Below are 17,867 nucleotides of genomic sequence, written 5' to 3'. Positions count from 1 at the left end.
TTTCTTTCTTTCTTTCTTTCTTTCTTTTTTTTTTCTTTCCTCCTTGCAAAGAAGATGGCCTTCCTAATGAAAAGTATGTTGAGCAATCAGGTAAAGAATTTGGGGCTTGGAGGTGGAGGGGAAGAAAACAAAGAAGAAAGCACGCCATCCGACCCAGCAGCAGCCGCGGGGATGACCAGGGAGGAGTATGAGGAATACCAAAAGCAAATGGTTGAGGAGAAGTGAGTACCTGTTCCTTATTATCAGTACTGGGCTGATTCCTGGCAACTTTGTACAAATAAGAATAAACCAGAAGGAGCCAAACATCCTCTTCTTTTCCCACTTTTTAAACGTAAGAGACTAAGACAATAGAGTAGTTTTGCTAACAAGATATTCCAAAATAAATATGAACAAATGGAGATAGCAAAATGTTATGTTTTCCCCTTTTTTTCTCTCATCTTCCAAGACTTTTCTGTGCACCTTGATATACTGGATCAATCTTACTTTGGTTTGCCATACCTATCTTTTTTTTTCCCATGGATATCAAACTGGCTTTAAATCAGTAGTTAATGCTAAAATTTATGTTTTTTTTTTCCCTAGAACTCTGCTGAGGATACTTCAAATATCTATATTTTTTGTCCATAGTTACATGGCAGAAACAAGGAAGTAATGAGTATTATTTTTAAAAGGTGATATTTATCTAAAGAAATTTTTCTTAAGATGGTTAATATTTTTGCAGTTGCTCTCTCAGGTTTTTTTTCCTGAATCTGCTAAATAAGCACAACTTTCAACTGTCTGATTAAACCTCAGGTATTTTATTTTGCCTATAACTATGATCATTAACCATTCCTTATGTTTAAGTATCAGAACAGAGATAAAATAAAGGTTTTTTAACAAATAGGAGTTTAAATCATGCATAATTATAATGAAAGCAATTGATTTTTAAATCTCAGCTGCATCTGTCCCTCTAATGATCAATTACATAATGGTTGTGCAAATCCTTCATTTAAGATGATTAGAGGTGAAAGGTTAATGACCGGTGGTGCTTATGAGGTATCCAGGTCTGTATTTAGCAGTAGTCATTTTTGTCACAAAAACATTGAATAAGTATCACTTGTTTGGGGGAAATAAAAGTATGGAATTTTTAGTTACAGTTTTTCCAAGAGATCTTTAAAGGACAAATAATGCCCTATCCACAGGAAGGTGAGAACTGTGAACAGAGCCCTGGGCAGGACTCGGCCTTGGGCATGCGGCCATGGTCCACCCCAGCCCTGTGCTTTGCAGATGCACAACTTATAAATAAGTATATAAACTAACCAAGAACTCTGCAGCAGCATTTTTAAATCACCAGTAAGTGCTTTTCCTGCAACCGAGTCTGTGAATATCATTTCCACAGGTTATTTTAGAAGAATGAGTGGATTCAGAGAGACTGGACAAATCCATAGATGATAAAGGCCATCTTGGCCTATAAAGCCAAAGAAGTAGAGCTGACTTCCAGCTCAAGTAGTCCCTAAATCACAGACTTCGGGGAGCTGGGCAGCTATCACACAGGATACTTATCCTATTCTTGAATTCCCTCTCCCAGTGTCTATTACTGTCTACTGCTGGGTATTGCTGTAGGATAATTGAACTTTTTGTTCAGCAAGACCAAAAAGAGGTAGACTCAGAACGTCCGTTCCGGCAGTATGTTGTGTTTCTGTACACTATGGAGCAGGCCGTGTTTGTAGAACAGGAGTGCTGAGAGGTAGCCCCACTTCTGCAAGTGCCCAGCAGAATAAGTGAGGAGCTGGCATAACTTCTGTGCTGAACGCTGGGATCGCTCCCTATTATAGCATATAGCACAAGCTAGCATGGGGCTGCGTCTAGGTGAGCCTTGATGGCTTCTCCTCTTTTTTTGCATGATTTACAGGAGATGCTCTGGGATCAAGTTTGTGATCCAGAAAATCCAGCACCTATGATACCACTTTAATAGCAACTCCTTTTGCATCTTTAGAGAAGCTATATAACTTTGGGAATGGCTGCTGCATGTGGTTTCCTGCAGCTGAGCAGTTGATTCAGTGCAAAAAATGGCATTTTGTTAGTGTTTTGTTTGTATTCTGAAGAAACCTCTCTTTCTGTTTTCCAGGATGGAAAGAGATGCAGCATTTGCACAAAAAAAGGCAGAGCGGGCCTGTCTAAGGGTTCACCTGAGAGAAAAGTACAGGCTCCCCAAGGTAAGCCATAGCCTGGGTTAATGACAGGTGTTGAAGGCACTCAACTCTGAATGCMGCAAAGCACCTTTGTCCAGGGGTCCTGCTGCAGGTCAGGAGAAACAGTGCAGACCAGAGCGCTGTTTTTCACTAGGGCTGGCTGTTTGCAGCCCCTTTCTTACCACTTGGTAGATAAATCTCCTGGAAAGATCTTTGCAAACCTGTTTGCTGTGGTCAGCTCCCAGGCAGGAGACCAGGCAAGATGGACCTCTGGTCTGATCCCTTCTGGCAATGAGTGTGCATGCTCTTAACTTATCAGTCTGTAACAGTTAAATAAAACAAGAGCAAGTAAAGAAACCCTGAAAACTCTTCCATGAGCTTTATCTGGTATTAACAGAACAGCCTGACCTTTGATTCTGCTGCCACAAAGTTGAGCTTGAAGCTGAACTTAGTGTGGCTGTAGGCTTGGGGCCTGTCCTGAGGGCCTAGAATTTCTGGACAGAGTCCCTGGAAATTGCGAGCAGGATGCCCTCAGCTGCAGCAATGAAGGAAAGTTGTCCAAGATACTGCTGCTGAGGGATAAAGGAACAGGAGGGATCTGTCCTCTCAATCCTGCTGAGAGGATAGTGGCCTGCAGGGCATCTGGGTGGTCCTTCAACTGGCCGTGCTTGGCAGGCACCACAGAGCGCTGCCAGTGCCAGGAAAGCAGAGCCCAGGAAGACCCTGAAGGCTGGTGAGAGCAGGACGTTGTAGGACGTCGCCTGCACAGGTGTCAGTGCTGCCTTTGTGGGTAGTACAAATATCCCAAGGGTCGTGTGATTCTGGAACAGGGGACAGCTTAAGACCTGTCCCTGGCATGGGCAGGTGAAGGGTGAGTTTCTGTGCCCTGCAGTGGGAGCCTTCACTTCTGCTAGAATCTGGACACTACCAGTCCCTGCTCCTGCATCTGTACATGGGCAGCGAAAAGGTTTATTTCTGAAAAGTCTTTAAATACTCAGGATTGGGTAGGTTACTTATTGACAGTTTCTTTAAATATTGTGCAAGTTATCACAGGAATTACCTTTGAACAATAGTCATTTATATGCTATTAAACTGCCATTAGTTTTGTCATCCCTCCACTACTGATTAAAGACTCCTCAAAAGACTTACTCTTCCAACTTGGTTGAGGTGCCCATTGGGTGTAGTTATGTGACGTGATATCATGTTATGACCATGTCATTGGTGGTTCCTTGGCATTTTCCATTCCATGCATTCTGCCATCAGTGGAATTCAGAGCCTGCTGGTTCCTCATGAAGATGTGGATGCTGTTTGCTAAGTGGCCTTTTACATGTCACCCAAATTGCAAATAGGATGGGCTGGATGCGTTTAACAAAATGCCTGAGTCCCCACTCTTTAGTATGGGACTGCAAAGGTGTTTGGGTGCCGATCTCTGAGGGATTTCAAGGAGGTGAAGGATCCGCACACCTCTGTGGCTGTGAGAGTTTGGTGTCCAGTTATTATATACGTGTAATTATAATATTGTAGCAGTATATGGCTCACATTTTCCTGCCATTTCTGTTCTGAGTTGTGGGGTTTAACTGAGATTAATTGGGATGGTAGCCCTAGTCAAGGTTGAGCAGTCTCCATGCAACTTTTTAGTCTCTGTGTTAATTAAGCAACATTTATGAAATTATCAAAGGGATGTTCAACACCTCATGTAAGGATTTAAAATATCCTCACCTAACAAATTATGAATGCCCCAGGGTATTCCATTTATAATTGCTCCAGGTTACCATCACAGAGGTGAGGCAGCAGAAGGGAATAGAATTGGCCTGAGACCTATGCGCAGCTGCCTTATACCCACCTTAAAGAAAAGTGGAGGGAGAATTTTTCCTAGGAGCTGTCAATGCCAAAATCACAACCAAAATGTCAATGTCACTTTGACTATGCCAAAGCATAGTCACAGGGAATAGGAAGCATAGTCATAGGCACAGGCAATAGGAAGCGATTGCCAAAGTTTGAAATATCTCCTGAAACATCTTTTCACACCTGCAAAGGATGATAGTCTACTGGATCGAGGAAGAAAACATGAAGGGTTATGCAGGCAGCATAGGTCAGGATGACACCAGCCGTTAGATGACAGGGCCTATGCCCGTCACTGGGCATCAGCTACCTGAAACAAAATTTTATCTGTTCTTACTCTCCCCTGAATACTGATTCTACTTGTGTAAAATAGGTTCTGATCTAAAGGCCACTCCACAGTCCAAAATTACCAAGTGGAGTCATTGAATACAAGGAAAATAACTTTACAAACATTTCCCTTTGGGGTATGTCATACAAATGACTTTAAAAGGAATGTCTTTTTTTTTGAGAATTTTTAGAAAGTTGTTCATAAAACTTTTAATGAAAAATTTGTAACAATTTGCAGTTTAACAAAACGTTGATTTTTTTCCCACAGTTTTCTTTTTTGGAAAGAAAGTTTCTTACAGTCATTTCAAAAAAATATATATAACTCTAAATCAGTGATGGGTTTTGATGTTGTGGAAATTTTGATGTGGCAAAATACCATATTGATGTTTTCCTACAGAAATGCTTGTTTTGGGCTCTTGTTTTGGTTGTCCAAGAGCAGAGGGCTTAATGGCACCACTTATTCCTTGCTGCATCTGAAGGGAGTGTGGGGAGAAGATGGGGYCAGATTCTGCTCAGTGCTGCCCAGAAATAGGATGACAGGTGACAGACACAAATTGAAACATGGGAAATTCCTCTGAACATGAGAAAAACCTTCTTAGCTGTGAGGGTGGCAGAGCCRTGGAGCAGTTGCCCAGAGAAGTGGTAGAATCCCCATCCTTGGAGACATTCAAAACCCACCTGGACGTGATCCTATGCCAGGTGCTCCAGGTGATCCTGCTTGAGCAGGGAGTTGGACGAGGTGATCTCCAGAGGTTCCCACCAGCACCTTCCCTTCTGGCTATTGAGTTGTCCACTGAAACATCAGAAATGTCAGAAGCAAAGGACCTAGTAGATGTGCATTTAAAAATTAAAAAAYGAAGCCGCAAAAGCTCAGAAAGTGCTTATATTCTGTAAGTAGAGGTTATAGATGGTATGGTTTTTCTGTGGAGCTGTATCTAGAAGCTGCTGCTGAACCTGAGCAAACAAAGGCCCTCTAGTGCCAGTTTCACAAAATTACAATACCATTATGTGAAAAACATCTTCATTTGCTTGAATCTGAAAGCAATTCATGATCTGGTTGAAAAGTGAATCAACCTTGTGATTTAAGATAAAATTGTACCATCTGCATTTAAAAAAAAATAACCCACCTAATTGCTAATTGAGGATTAAAATGCTTTTTTGTCTAGTTTTGAATTGTATTTTTTGTAATGATAGCCTTGCAAATGCCACCTCTCTTCCAACCAATCAGAAATGTGCATATAGAGAGTATTGTAGAATCTTTTGAGTCAGGAATTATGAGGAAAAAAAAATCAGCACTAGAAAAATTGGAGAAAGCCTCATTTAAGTTATCTCACCTACTCCTTTCCCTCAGTGTACATGTTGCGTGAAACTTTTGTAAGCAAATCTGCACCGCATACAGTTTTGCAAAACATTGCAGATGAACAACCCATCTTCAGATTATTTTAAAAGACAAATGACCTTAAGTTGCACAGTTTTTAATCTTCCAAAGAGGAAGACTATTGATGCACCCACAGCTTCTGCTTTGAGTGGAAGAATTATAYCCCTTGCCCCACCCCCATTCTCTTGTAAGGGGCCAACRAGGCCCCACACTTGCTTGTATTTCTCCTTTGGTATGCTTGTCACTGCTCAGAGGGGCTGGTATCACTGTGACACTTTTGCAGCAGTAACTTTGCCTGTCCTAGATGGTGACCAGCTCCGTCCAAGTGTGGGACCTGCGCACCTCCTAGAATGGAAGAGCCCTTCTTGCCCGCACCCTGCRTGCCTGGGATGAGCGAGAGAGGCTGAGCTGGTTCAGGTTCGYGCTGCAGGCCCATGCAAAGCAGATGAACTGTGTGTCTCGTCTGGGCACAGCACGTGGCCAGGAGTGATGGAAGTGCAGATCTGCTCTGTGCGTGTAGGAAATGCATTTTGTCCCTTCAGCTGGTGTGCTAAGCAGTTGTAGACACTCACAGAGCTGTGATCTTGCATCATGAAGTCTAGACGGATGCAGTCCCTCTCCAACTTGCCTCAGGACAGTGTCCAGCTAGAAGAGGGTGTATGGGACCAGTGAGGATGTGTGTGAGCCCTGAGTATGGGCAGAGTCCTCTGTCAGGGAATGCGAAAGAGGCAGACCATAAGAAATAAGAAAGTGCCCCTCAGGTGCTAGCTGCAGTTCACCACTAGTGCTGGATGCTCCGCACAGTGACAAGGGAAGACAGAGGCAAAGACACCCCGAGGGCACGTTTAATTACAGAAGGATTAGTTATGCAAAAAAAAAAATGAAGTACAAGATTTTAAGTGGTTGATTGGATTATAGGTCTAAATCTCTAAATGCTGGCATTTTACTTAGCAGATGAGTAGGAAGATATCAGATTTTTCCCTAGGCTTTGTTTTCCCCATGGAGGCACATGTTGAGCCAGTTACCGCACAACATTTCCCTGTGGTGTGAGCAATGCCTGTGAGCACCAGCTTTATGTCCAAACGGAGCAAGATTTAAAGGCTTAAGGGTAGTCAGATGCTGAGCTCCCACCTGCAAGTCTGTGCGTCTCCCACCAGCAGCACTTACTCTGATCCTGAGATGGCATCAGGAGCTCCGGCCACCCTTAGGTGACCTCCTACAAATACGCTGCTACCTTGGAGTGCCCCAGAAGATGCAGCAGTGATTGGCTCTGTCTCCAGTGGGATTTTTGACTCCAGAATACACCAACTGTATCTAGAAGCTGCTGCTGAACCTGAGCAATGAGGGCTTGGCTTGGGGCCAAGCCTACAGTGCTAGCAGGGCTTGATCCTATGTAGGACTCYAGGGAGGGACTCAAGGCTTGAAGAAATGTTAAGCAAACACTTCTCTGTGCTGATTAGCAGCAGAAGCAAGCATGTTTTGTAGGATATGTGTGTGCTCTTTTGCATTTGTATGCCTAACTATAGAGAATTTCTTGTCTGCAAGTCTGCTTTCTCTGCTTTCTTCATGAAAATGTTATAWAAAGAAAAAATGAAATTATTGCATGCACCCTAAATGGCCCTAAAAACTGCAGCTCTCTAAGATATAACATTACAGAAACAAAATGCTCTCAAACCTGCAATAATGTAGTCCAGCTGCATTAATTATTTAAAAAAAATGAGGCTAATTTCAGGTGGGACAGAAGCTCTGAATATGAGCAGTTTCAGTCCCTATCATATGTAGTAAATAGAAGTATGAAATCCAGACTAATCAGGGCCCCTTTTCAGTGCAAAATCTGAAGCTCTGTGTTATCTAGGCCAGATTTATAAGAGAAAGCAGAGCCTTAATGAACCTTAATCCTATTAACAGAATTGTCAACTTGGGTTTGTCATGAGAAAGATGATTTTATCCATGAGACATATGGGTAACTTTTATTGGATGACTTTTTGACTCCCCAGTGTATTTAGTGCATTGCCTCCATACAGTACACACTGTGTCTTTATTACCTGTTTTTGCACTTTAATTTTTGCTCCATGCTGCAAGGTACTTTCATCCATCTGGCCAGTTTGTGTGTGAGTTGTTCTTCCACTAACAGTGCAGGGCAAAGTGGGGGTCTGATACCTAAGATAAGGTGAAAAGAGATGTTGAATCATAAGTTGTCTTGCAAAAGCTAGTCCTTTGGAATCTGATTAAGCTGAGGCTTGTTTACCGAAAGGCTTTCATCTGAAATACCAGTGGCTCCAATAGCTATGCTGTTACCTTGAGAAGCTTCATGTCTAACACCAGGAATATCAATAATAACAAGTAAATGTAGTAGGGAAGGTCAGCAAGGAAGCATGGTGTCCTGGTGACTGCATCTTTATGCCACATCAGTCAAAAGGAAGCTGGAAGCCACTCACTGAGAGACGGGGCCGTTTCTGCAGCAGAGCCGCGCGCATGGTCAGTAGATGTTAGGAGCGCGCGAGTGGGGTCTGGCTGCATTGGGAAATGAAGCAACCATGAGGCCAAGGGGAGCAGCACGGTGGGCACCCACACCAGCCGTGGCCCGGCCAGGAGCTGCAGAGCCACCCACGAGGGCCAGAGCGGGCAGGACCGAGCTGCTGGCGGGCCCGGCCGTTGTCAGCGGCGAGAGCCGCTCCTGAAGAGTCTGCGGAGCGATGGCTGTCCCGAGGGAGGTGCCCTGGATGCACCTCTTCTCCCCCTTGTCTCCTTCACTGCTGTGCCTGCGCTGGGGCTGTGGGCAGCTCAGGCCTTGCCCTCGCTTGCCATGCTCTGCTCTGCAGGACTGTTGGACACGGTGCCTGTCAGCGCGGCAGCCCTGCCCTGGGCTGTCCGCAGTGAGTGCTCAGAGCTGGGAAAGGTCACCTGTTCCATGCCGCGTGTCCATTTAAACACCAAAGCAACAGGAGGGGACTGATAATTCTCAGAAGCAAGAGGAGCACTTGCATGTATCCCTTGCCCCTTGGCTGGCTCCTGAGACCGTGCCCTGCTGAAGCTCGTGCTAGGCCCACTTGAGGCCAGGCTGAAGGTCCAGGCGAGGACGTGGGTGGGATTGCAGTGACCTTAGCAGAACTGTTCTGGTGCAGAGCACGTCTGAGTGGCTTCCTCTTGGTCAGAGACCACTCTGAACCTCAAACTGCTGTGCACCACATCTCAGACTCCCGGGGTGTGTGGAGGGGGRCTTCAGTGCAGCACCATCCAAACATCCTCCTTCATATCCCAGAGCGGTCTTGTGTGCACCACGTGCCTTTGCTCCAGTGCACAGTAGCATGGGGTGAGGGTGTCCCAAGGACAGGGAATGTACCACTGGCTGCTTGACGGGACAGTTTGAGCAATTAATGTGGTAGCTTTAACCATCATCTTTGCCACTTGGAYGGTCTCAAAACAGTCGACTCCTTTGAGAGCGAGGCCTGGGTGAYTGGAACCTTAATGTGTTGATCCTGCTACACAGTTAATGACCAATCCATGTGCTGGTTGGTGTGCTGATTCCAGCTCCTAAAACCTGGTGGACAACCCAGAGCTGAGAGGCTAAAAGGCAGCCTTGCTTCTTTAGGCACATAGCAGTCATAGCAGGTCATGGTGCGCTGCTCCATACCATTCACGAGAGATACAGGGGGAGATTGGCTCATTTTGGGAAATCACAAACGTCATACTGTACAAATACATCCAAGTGTCTCTGCCATCAAGCAGGATAGTCTGCTTCTTCTTGCTAAAGCCTGAGCTTCCACAGCTGTTGCTCGAGCACACACTTCCATTCATCCCAACATTCATTCATTCATCCATTCGTGCAGATCCGGGACCCCCTCTCAGTCCCCAAAACACCTCCTGCTGACAGCATTGCTGCTTATTCATATCAGGCCTTTGCTGCTGTCATGCTTCATTTTGGAGAGGTAATGAGGCATTAACACTTATCTTTGATGTGTGAACTGTGTCAAAATATGCCATTCTTATGCGCACTGGATCCATCAGAATCCACCACAAAATGTGAACAAAATCGCCATTGTTTGGAAAATTGACCCAGCCGCGGTGATGGACCACTGGAGGCCGTCCGGAAGCGGCACTTGCTGCCTCACAGCCCTTTAATTGCTCAGCCGGGTCCTTCTCTTGCCCCTGTGCTTTCTCAGACCTGCTCGTTCTTCGTCCTTTTTTGTTGTCCAAGTCTCCTGTTGCCCCACTTAGCACTGCAGCAGCGTACTGGTTATGTGCCAGCCTGCCCTGGCGCTTCCTCCTGCCCTGGAGATGCCAACCAAAGACCTAGATAGGGCTTGGACTGGTGGAAGACCCAGACTTTTTTTTTTTCGGTTAATTCTTTTCTGYCTTCCTTTGTGCTGTGAGTTTGTCTTGTGGGGAGCTCTAGTAGGAGGGGTTTCACACGAAGTCCTGGGCTGGTGAGTAGCTTCTTCAGGTTTTGCAGGGGCACRGGACGGCTTTTCAGATGAGAGTGAAACCCTTCTCAGAAACCCTTCTCTATGTCTAGCTGCTAAAATGGTCAGTCCCCAAGCTGGAATATTGTTTTAATATGAAATTAGTTTAGTTTCAGTGTTTTCTTTTTGGCCTGCTTTGGAATCAAAAGTATATGAAAAATAGAAGCAGTAATAAGACCTTCCATGACGAAATTCAAAAGAGGTGTAGAAGGAAAGGTGTCTAGAATGAAACTGGAGCGTTGAGCAGAATGCTGTTGGTGTCCACAAGGGCTGGGGGCTCCGTAACAGACCTCACCACAGCTGACTTCTTCAGCTCTCTGCAGAGATGGGTGTGTAGATGGGTGCGACACTGACCTGCACGTCCAGCCACTAGTGCCAAAGCAGGCAAAAAAACTGATAAATAAAACCCAGGGACTGGGTTTGAATTAGAGATATGGCCACACTTCACATTAAGCAAAATATAAGTAGTTAGTAGCTGGGATTCACAACTTGCTAACTACTAGTTATTTTGTCCTCCCAATTGTCACAAAAATGCCATGATCTGAAGTCACGCTGCATACTTGTTTTGATGTAATAAAACACTGAATGTCCTCAGTAGATTGAATTGCAGGAGCTGAGCAGTAGCCTGCAAAGAAATGGCAGATGTGGGTGATTTTCTAAAGGTGCTGAAGGGACACGCATGGGAGACAGGATGGGGATGGGGACAAGACGTGGCGTTTCAGGCTGTGCCACGACACGGCCAGAGGCAGCCTCCCCAAGGCCGTGGCTTTGGGCCACATCACAAAGCGGGCTGGTGCCTGGGCAGGCCAGGGTCAAGTGGCTGCAATAAAATAACATGCAGTGAAATCATGGCAAAGATTTCCAGAAACAGCAGGCGATACTGCAGGATTCAGTGTTGCTCTGCTGAAACTATTCAAGGAAATGCACCTGGCATTTTTTCTGAATAATATTACCACTGAGATGGACCCCAAAAGATCCTTGATTGAGACTTAATGAGCCCCTGAATCCATTAGTCACATGTAAAAGCTCTGACTGAACAATCCGTGGATTTGATTTGATTCCCACTAAAGTCTCTTCCATCCCCACACAACCCCAAAACCCCTCAGCAATAGCTGCTTTGGGTCTTGGACTAGCAGAAACAAAATACTGCTAAATAATMACGATTAATTCCTATTTCCCATATCTGTTTTTGTGTCAGAGTGAACTAGATGAGAACCAAATACAGATGGCAGGAGACGACGTGGGTTTGCCAGAAGACCTTCAGAAAATGGTGGCAGAAGACCAGGTGGAGGAAGAGGACAAGGACTCTATCCTGGCACAGTTGCAGAGCATCCAGAACATGGACATGGACACCATCAAGGAAAAGGCTCAGGCGACCTTCACGGAGATGAAGCAGGCGGCTGAACAGAAATGCTTCGTGATGTAGAGGAGGCACCGGCTCCGCGGTGCCCCTGCCCAGCCGAGGTGCCACTGCAGGGAGGGACACAAGCGCCACAGGGAAGGGGACGGGTGTGGGGGAGAGAGAGAGACATGGAGGAACCTTGGGAGCAAAAATTAGGTCCTGCTACAACATAGTACTGAGCTAGAAATTACCATCTTTTTTTTTTTTTTTTACAAAAATTTTTCCCCCATGGAAAAAAAAAATGGTTTAATAAGCAGCTATCTGGGAAAAAGAAATGTGCCTTTTTCCATTTTTTTAAAAAAGTTCTCAGAAATGCTACCAACTGTACCTTTTAACTGAAACAGTGCTTCTGATGCATAACATATCTGTTATCACCTATTAATACAGTTTTTGGAAAAAAATCACATACATATATATAAAAATATATATACTTAAGCTAGTATTCCAATATTGAATTTTTCTGCAAGAATTTCTTTTTTAAGTTCTGTTGTGTCTTGCTGTGTCTGCATTGAGTAGAGCGTAGGGCAGCACATCAGGCATGTGGGAACTGCAAGGCCCACAGGCAGCAGGGCTGGGGACTCCTGTCCAGCGCACTGAACACAGGGGACCCCCGGGTCTGCCCCACGTGAGCTCAGACCTTGTGTGACAGCAGCTGCCCCCTGCTGTGCCGCTATTTGTGCCAAACTCTGGGGCTGGTGGTGCCAGCAAACAACTGGCACAGGCTAAAATGGGCTCCATGCATTCATTCCTTGGACTTTTTAAAAGCAGATGGAAGTGCCCGCCGAAGCCAGGGTGCTGCCCCCGCCCGGGGCAGCCTGTGTCCTGCCGGGCTCCTCATCCTGGGGCAGACTGMGGCTCCTCCAGCCTTCGGGCTGTCTGCGTCCATGGAGCATCTGGTTCAGGTTGAGCCCAAGCAAAGTTTGCTGGTGTTCACTTTTTTCCTGGGTGAGGTGTTCAGGCCTGCACACAGAGCATTACACAGAGTTGTGTGCAGCACCAGCAGCACCACGCGGCTGGCCCTGCTCCCAGGCCTGGCACTCGCACACAAGGAAGCACCGGCCAGGTCCCAGGGATCCGGATGTGAATGACACTGAGAAATGAGCACAGGTAGCATTGTCCCACTGGACTCTAAAACTCTCTTTCTCTCTCTCTCTCTCTCTGGATCAATTGATCGCTTTTGCTGTCTTGTTGTTTCCACCCAAGCAAGTAAATATATTTATTTAAAATGAATAAATGCAGTAAATAAGACTTGTCTTGGTCTTTCTTTCTTTCTTTCTTTCTTTCTTTCTTTCTTTCTTTCTTTCTTTCTTTCTTTCTCTCTCTCTCTCTCTCTCTCTCTCTTCTCTTCTCTTCTCCGTTTCATATTTTTCTTTCCTTTTTCCTTCTCCTTCTTCCTTTCATTCATCTTTTGTTTTCCTTCCTTCCTTCCCTCTTTTCCCATTCCCGGTCTCTCAGAAGAGGATTTCCCAGTGTACCCACATGAGCTGCCTGCTCTGTGCTGTCACCTGCCTGCGTAGGGCCACGTCCCGGCAACCTGTCCTGTGTCTCCTGAGCACCTTATAGCCTGTGTCAGTCCTTCTCAGGGGCTTCTCGGGGACTCCTGCTCTGCCCACTCTGGGAGGATGTGGCCSTCTCAGCTGCTGCTGCCACCAGCATCTTGCACTGATGCAGACGGCAGYGGCTCCGGCCCCAGTGGCAGCTCCCTGTGGGATGGCTCTGGCCTGGAAGGATGGTGGCTCGGAGTGGGATGGCTCCAGGTGGAATAGTGGCTCCAGGCTGGATGGTGGCTCCAGGCCGGATGGCAGCTCCGGCCTGGATGGATGGTGGCTCCAGGCTCAATGGTGGCTCTGGACTGGTAGCGCCGGGCGCTCTCAGGCAGAGGCCATGCTGCCAGGAGACACCTTGGTGGCACATKCAGCAGGTCACACAGGTCCTTGCCAGTTCCAGGCCTGGGCTGCACCTGGAGTGACATCCGTTTGCCCCCAGTTGCCTCTGCGGTGGCTCCTGCTCAGCCAGCGATGAGGGAAAGACCAAAACCTCCAGGCTGGGGAGAGATGCTGCCCTGCAGTGCCTCTCATGRATCTCTGCCAAGCCTGAGCAGGATCCTTGCATGTGGGAGCCACAGGCAGGTCCACGTTTCCCCCTGGTCTTCCCAGCACTTCTCCCTTGCTCCAGGAATCACCTCCATGTGCAGGTGGCTGCCCCAGCAGAAATTGACTTCAGCTGTGGCGGTTTCCGCTCAAGCTCCCGGCCTTGTCTCGCTTCCAGGACACCCTCCTGTGCCACCATCACCCAAACAGCTGCTGCTGGGATGGGATGCACGGGATGTGCAGGAGCCACCACGAGCAGCCATGCCAGTGCACAAGGACGGATCCATCTCCCTCGCCCGGGGCTGCCAGAATGCGCCACAGCCGAGCCTCCTCCTCCATAAACTGCAGGGAACACAGCCGGGGCTTTCACCCTCTGAATTAAAGTGTGCCTGGGACAGCCTAGAAATCTTATTGAAAGCATCTGCTGGTTTAAAGGAGCTAATTAAATTCGTCAGCACATATAGGATCAGCATTTTCACGGTTTAAAGGGTCAAAGGAGAAAGTACAACCAGAGTCGCCAAACAAGTGATTAATGAGAGCCCACAAAAACTGGGGGCTGCTGGTGGTGTGGGGCTTTGGCAGGTCCCGTGGGTGGGTGGGAAGTCGCTGAGTTCTGGTGTCTGCTTCTGCTGCAGCACCCAGGGGCTGGCGCCGTCATAGGAGTGCAGCACCGCGACGCTCTTAGATCCTTCGCTGAACATCCATGTGCCGGAGGGGTCTGGACCCCTGAGCCCTGCACAAGGCATGTGTGGGGGCGTATGTGTGCATGCTCGTGTGCACGTGTATGTTCGCATATACGTGTGTGCATGTAGGGGTGTATCTGTGCATGTGCATTTGTGYACATGTGTGTGGCACAGACAAGGAGCAGATTAAAGGCGCTGGGTCACGTGGGAGCTGCTGCTGGGGGGACCTACCTGGGATTTGGGTTCTTACAGCTAATAGGATCGCTAGAGCTCAAGGCCATCATCCCATCAAGATAAACGTCTCTGGTGCCCAATTTTAAGCAATCTGAATGCAATTAGGCTAATTGGAAAACAAGTAAAGAAGGATTGTGTTAATATAGCCTTGCAGCACGAACCCCTGCCCCCTCCCGGCCACCCTCCCTCCCAGGGGCAGCTGAGCACCAGGGGCCCAAGTCCAGGCTCTTGGCTGCCAGGACACACAACGCCCCACAGGCAGTGGGGCTGGCAGGCTGGACCTGGGCTGGTGATGCACTGTGCTGCACTGCACTGCACTGAATTACACTGTGCTGCATTGCACTGCACTGCATTGCACTGTGCTGTACTGCAAGGCGCTGCACTGTGATGCATAGCACTGCACTGAATTACATTGTTCTGCACTGCACTTGCATAGCACTGCACTGCACAGCACTGCGCTGCATCGCAGGACACTGCAACCCCTGCACAGTTCTTGTGGGATCCCTGCAAGCCATGGAGCTCCTCTGAGGCACTGGAGCTCTCCTCTGCCCAGAAGAAGCCAACACTCACCAGCCCAGAAGCAGAGGTGACTGCCATGGTGTGTGTGATGAAGTGGTGATGGAGGAGGCAGCTCCTCCCTCACACCTTGTGCTTCCAAGGAAACACTGACCAGATCTGCTGGGGTGAAAGAAGTGAGCAAAGCCAGCRCACGTGGTGCTTAATCTGTTGGATGATGAATACGAGTCAGGGTGCAGTCCCGCTGGGTCCCTCCCTCGCTACTTCCTCCCTCTCCCCACTCCCCTTTGCTGCCCAGCCTCCCAAGTCCTGCTCACTGTCCATMTCCAGCCAGGAGTTCCTAGCTGTGGCTTGGGCCCATGTGTCCCCCCCTGCAGGCATCTGCTCTGCAAGACAGCGCTTATTTGAGCTGACAGAGAGAAAGGACTGGGGGAGAGGAAGGAATAATCTGTGACATTCTACAGCGGGGGGTTCGTTGTGCCAGATAATATCCCATGCACATGACTCAACAGGATGAAAACTGGAGCTGCTTCTTCCACGCACAGGAAGCAGGTATAGGAGACAGCTGTGCCTCAGCGATTTCCATCTCCAGAATATTTGTTAGCTTCTCCTCCAAATTACAGCAATAATTATTGCAATAACACAACACAAAATGCCTACCAGCTGTAACAGACGTGTGGGAGCACCTCCTGGAAAGGCGAATAATTTACTCCAGCAACTTGATTCCCCTGATGGATATGTTCGCATCCGATCCTGCCCACCCCTGTGCTTTTCTAAGGAGAAACAGTCTTGGTGGAGCTGAAATGTGCCATAATATCATAATATCTGAGGTTCAACACGAGCATGAGACTCACCAGAGGACTCAGTGGTTACAGGAGATTTAGCCAATTGYCAGTGCACAGTGCCCTTGTGTGCAGCAAATACAAGGGCATTAACTAATGCTTGGGGCAAGGGAACCCTTCTCTGTTAAGCGGAAATAACTCATGTACTGAACGGGACGTGTGTGTTGCTTTGGGTGCAAAACCACATTTGCACTGTGGTTAGTAGCAAAGTTTTGGAGTCTTTGCCCTGCGTATGTTGCTGCGACATGTGCCAGAAAACAGCCCCTGTGCCATGAGCCAACACTTTCCAGGGCACCTGCTGCCACRTCAGGGTCTGGACAAAGTGATTTTGCTGCTTCATCTCATCTTGTCTTTCTTTTTTTGCTACATCAAGCAAAAGAAAGAGTCCTAAGACTGCTGGAGTTTCTGTAGGGACAGGCAGGTTTTGTGCTGCTTGTGAGTGCCACGAAAATCCAGCTCCAAATTAGAAGAAATTAGGGACATTGCACAGTTCATTCATCTCCACTAATAGAGTTCTTGGGAAATACACATGTAGATTAAAGGCACACAATGGCCCCTGGCTGATTGCTTTGAGTACCCTCCAATGCTCCTACAATGGCACTGACTTGCTTTTTATGCTGTGCACAAAAGCCACACTAACCTTTTCTTGTCTCTTCTGCTGCCCTCTTCCCCAAAGGGCCATCCCAAAGGCAAACCCCACCTGGAATCCTCCACAAGAGCCCCAGCACTGGACAAGGAATTACTTCCAGGACACAAGACCATAGACCTTGGCAGCACAAGGGCAGAGGCAAATGCCGCTGTTCCATGTTTTGGGGTAATTCTTCCAGGCAATGCCTGGAGGAGGCCAGGAGGAAAAGTCACCCTGATGCTGGGGAAAGGAAAGATGAACATCTGTGGAGATGACTTCCATCTTTTAACAGATTATTATAGTTGGAAGAAGTAGTGGTGCTTTTCCTTCACAGATGACCTTCTTGGGCATTTGAAGATGGAAGCATCTCTAGAACTAAATGCAGGCGAAAAAATGTTCTGGGTGATATTGTGTTTTATTTTTGGTTTAACTAGTTGGGATAAAAGACGGTTGGTATCTCTGAGCTGGAGGCTGATGTTAGCAGAATCAATAAAGAGAGAAGGGAAGGGAGAGGCACAGGCAGGAGTGAGCTGGAGGTAGCAGGCATGATAGCATTAGTCAGTACTGAGCTAAGCCCAGGTTCCCAACACACCCAGAGCAAGGCGTGGGGTGGTTTCCAGCTCTCCCTCTGCTCTGAGGTTTTTGAGATCTCCTATGAAGCCAAGCCTTGCTCTCTAGATTCCCCAACTCCACCCCCTTGCCAGGGGAAGGGGATGAAGAACCAGTTTGTGTCTTGGGGTTTCCTCAGTGACAMCAGCAACTTGGCCATTTTCCTCAGAAATGTTTCCCAGAGCTTTCCCTGGGCTTATGAAGGCTGAGAGGCCAAGATCTGCTCCTTCAGATGCCCCTAGAGTCCATCTCCCCTCACATGCTCCACACACATTTGCTATAAACCTGCCTTTAAAGGGAGCCAGGTCCCAGCACAGACATCCTGTCAGAGAACTGGAGCCAAGCCTTACCTCTGGTGCTTTTTTCTCTAAGCACTTGAGCAGGGGACAGGACTGTGTCCTCCTCCGCCATGTCATGTTTGGCAGGGTGAAAAACCGCTATATTTTAAAAATGTGTGCCAGATACAGGTGGGAGCTGTCGAGAAGCCCGAGCAGCTGAACCGGAGCCGGGCGTCCCGGCGCGAGCTCCAGATGCCCCCGCGGTCCCACGGCACCTCCGACGGTGCTCGCCGGGGCCGTGCCCGGGGCCTGGGGCGGGCGCGGGGGCAGCAGCGGGGGCGGGGGCTGGAGCTGCCCTCCCCGTCCCTTCCCGCCCCGTCCCGTCACGTCCCGCCTGGGCGCGGGGG

The 17,867-nt window shown here is 47.9% G+C and overlaps 1 protein-coding gene across 1 annotated transcript; it reads left to right on the top strand.

The window, feature by feature from the left end:
• Positions 1 to 54: 54 nt before the first annotated feature.
• On the top strand, positions 55 to 11,628 carry CPLX4 (complexin 4). Its single transcript, XM_026042525.1, has 3 exons — positions 55 to 221; positions 2,105 to 2,192; positions 11,377 to 11,628. The coding sequence occupies exons 1-3, from the start codon at positions 55 to 57 to the stop codon at positions 11,602 to 11,604; spliced, it is 483 nt and encodes a 160-aa protein (XP_025898310.1). The 3' UTR covers positions 11,605 to 11,628.
• Positions 11,629 to 17,867: the final 6,239 nt, after the last annotated feature.

This window comes from Nothoprocta perdicaria, unplaced genomic scaffold (assembly GCF_003342845.1).
Source record: "Nothoprocta perdicaria isolate Ctin4 unplaced genomic scaffold, notPer1 scaffold_306, whole genome shotgun sequence".
Classification (NCBI taxonomy): Eukaryota; Metazoa; Chordata; class Aves; order Tinamiformes; family Tinamidae; genus Nothoprocta; species Nothoprocta perdicaria.
Note: the sequence above shows the minus strand (reverse complement) of the source record. Positions and strands in the feature narration are given on the sequence as shown.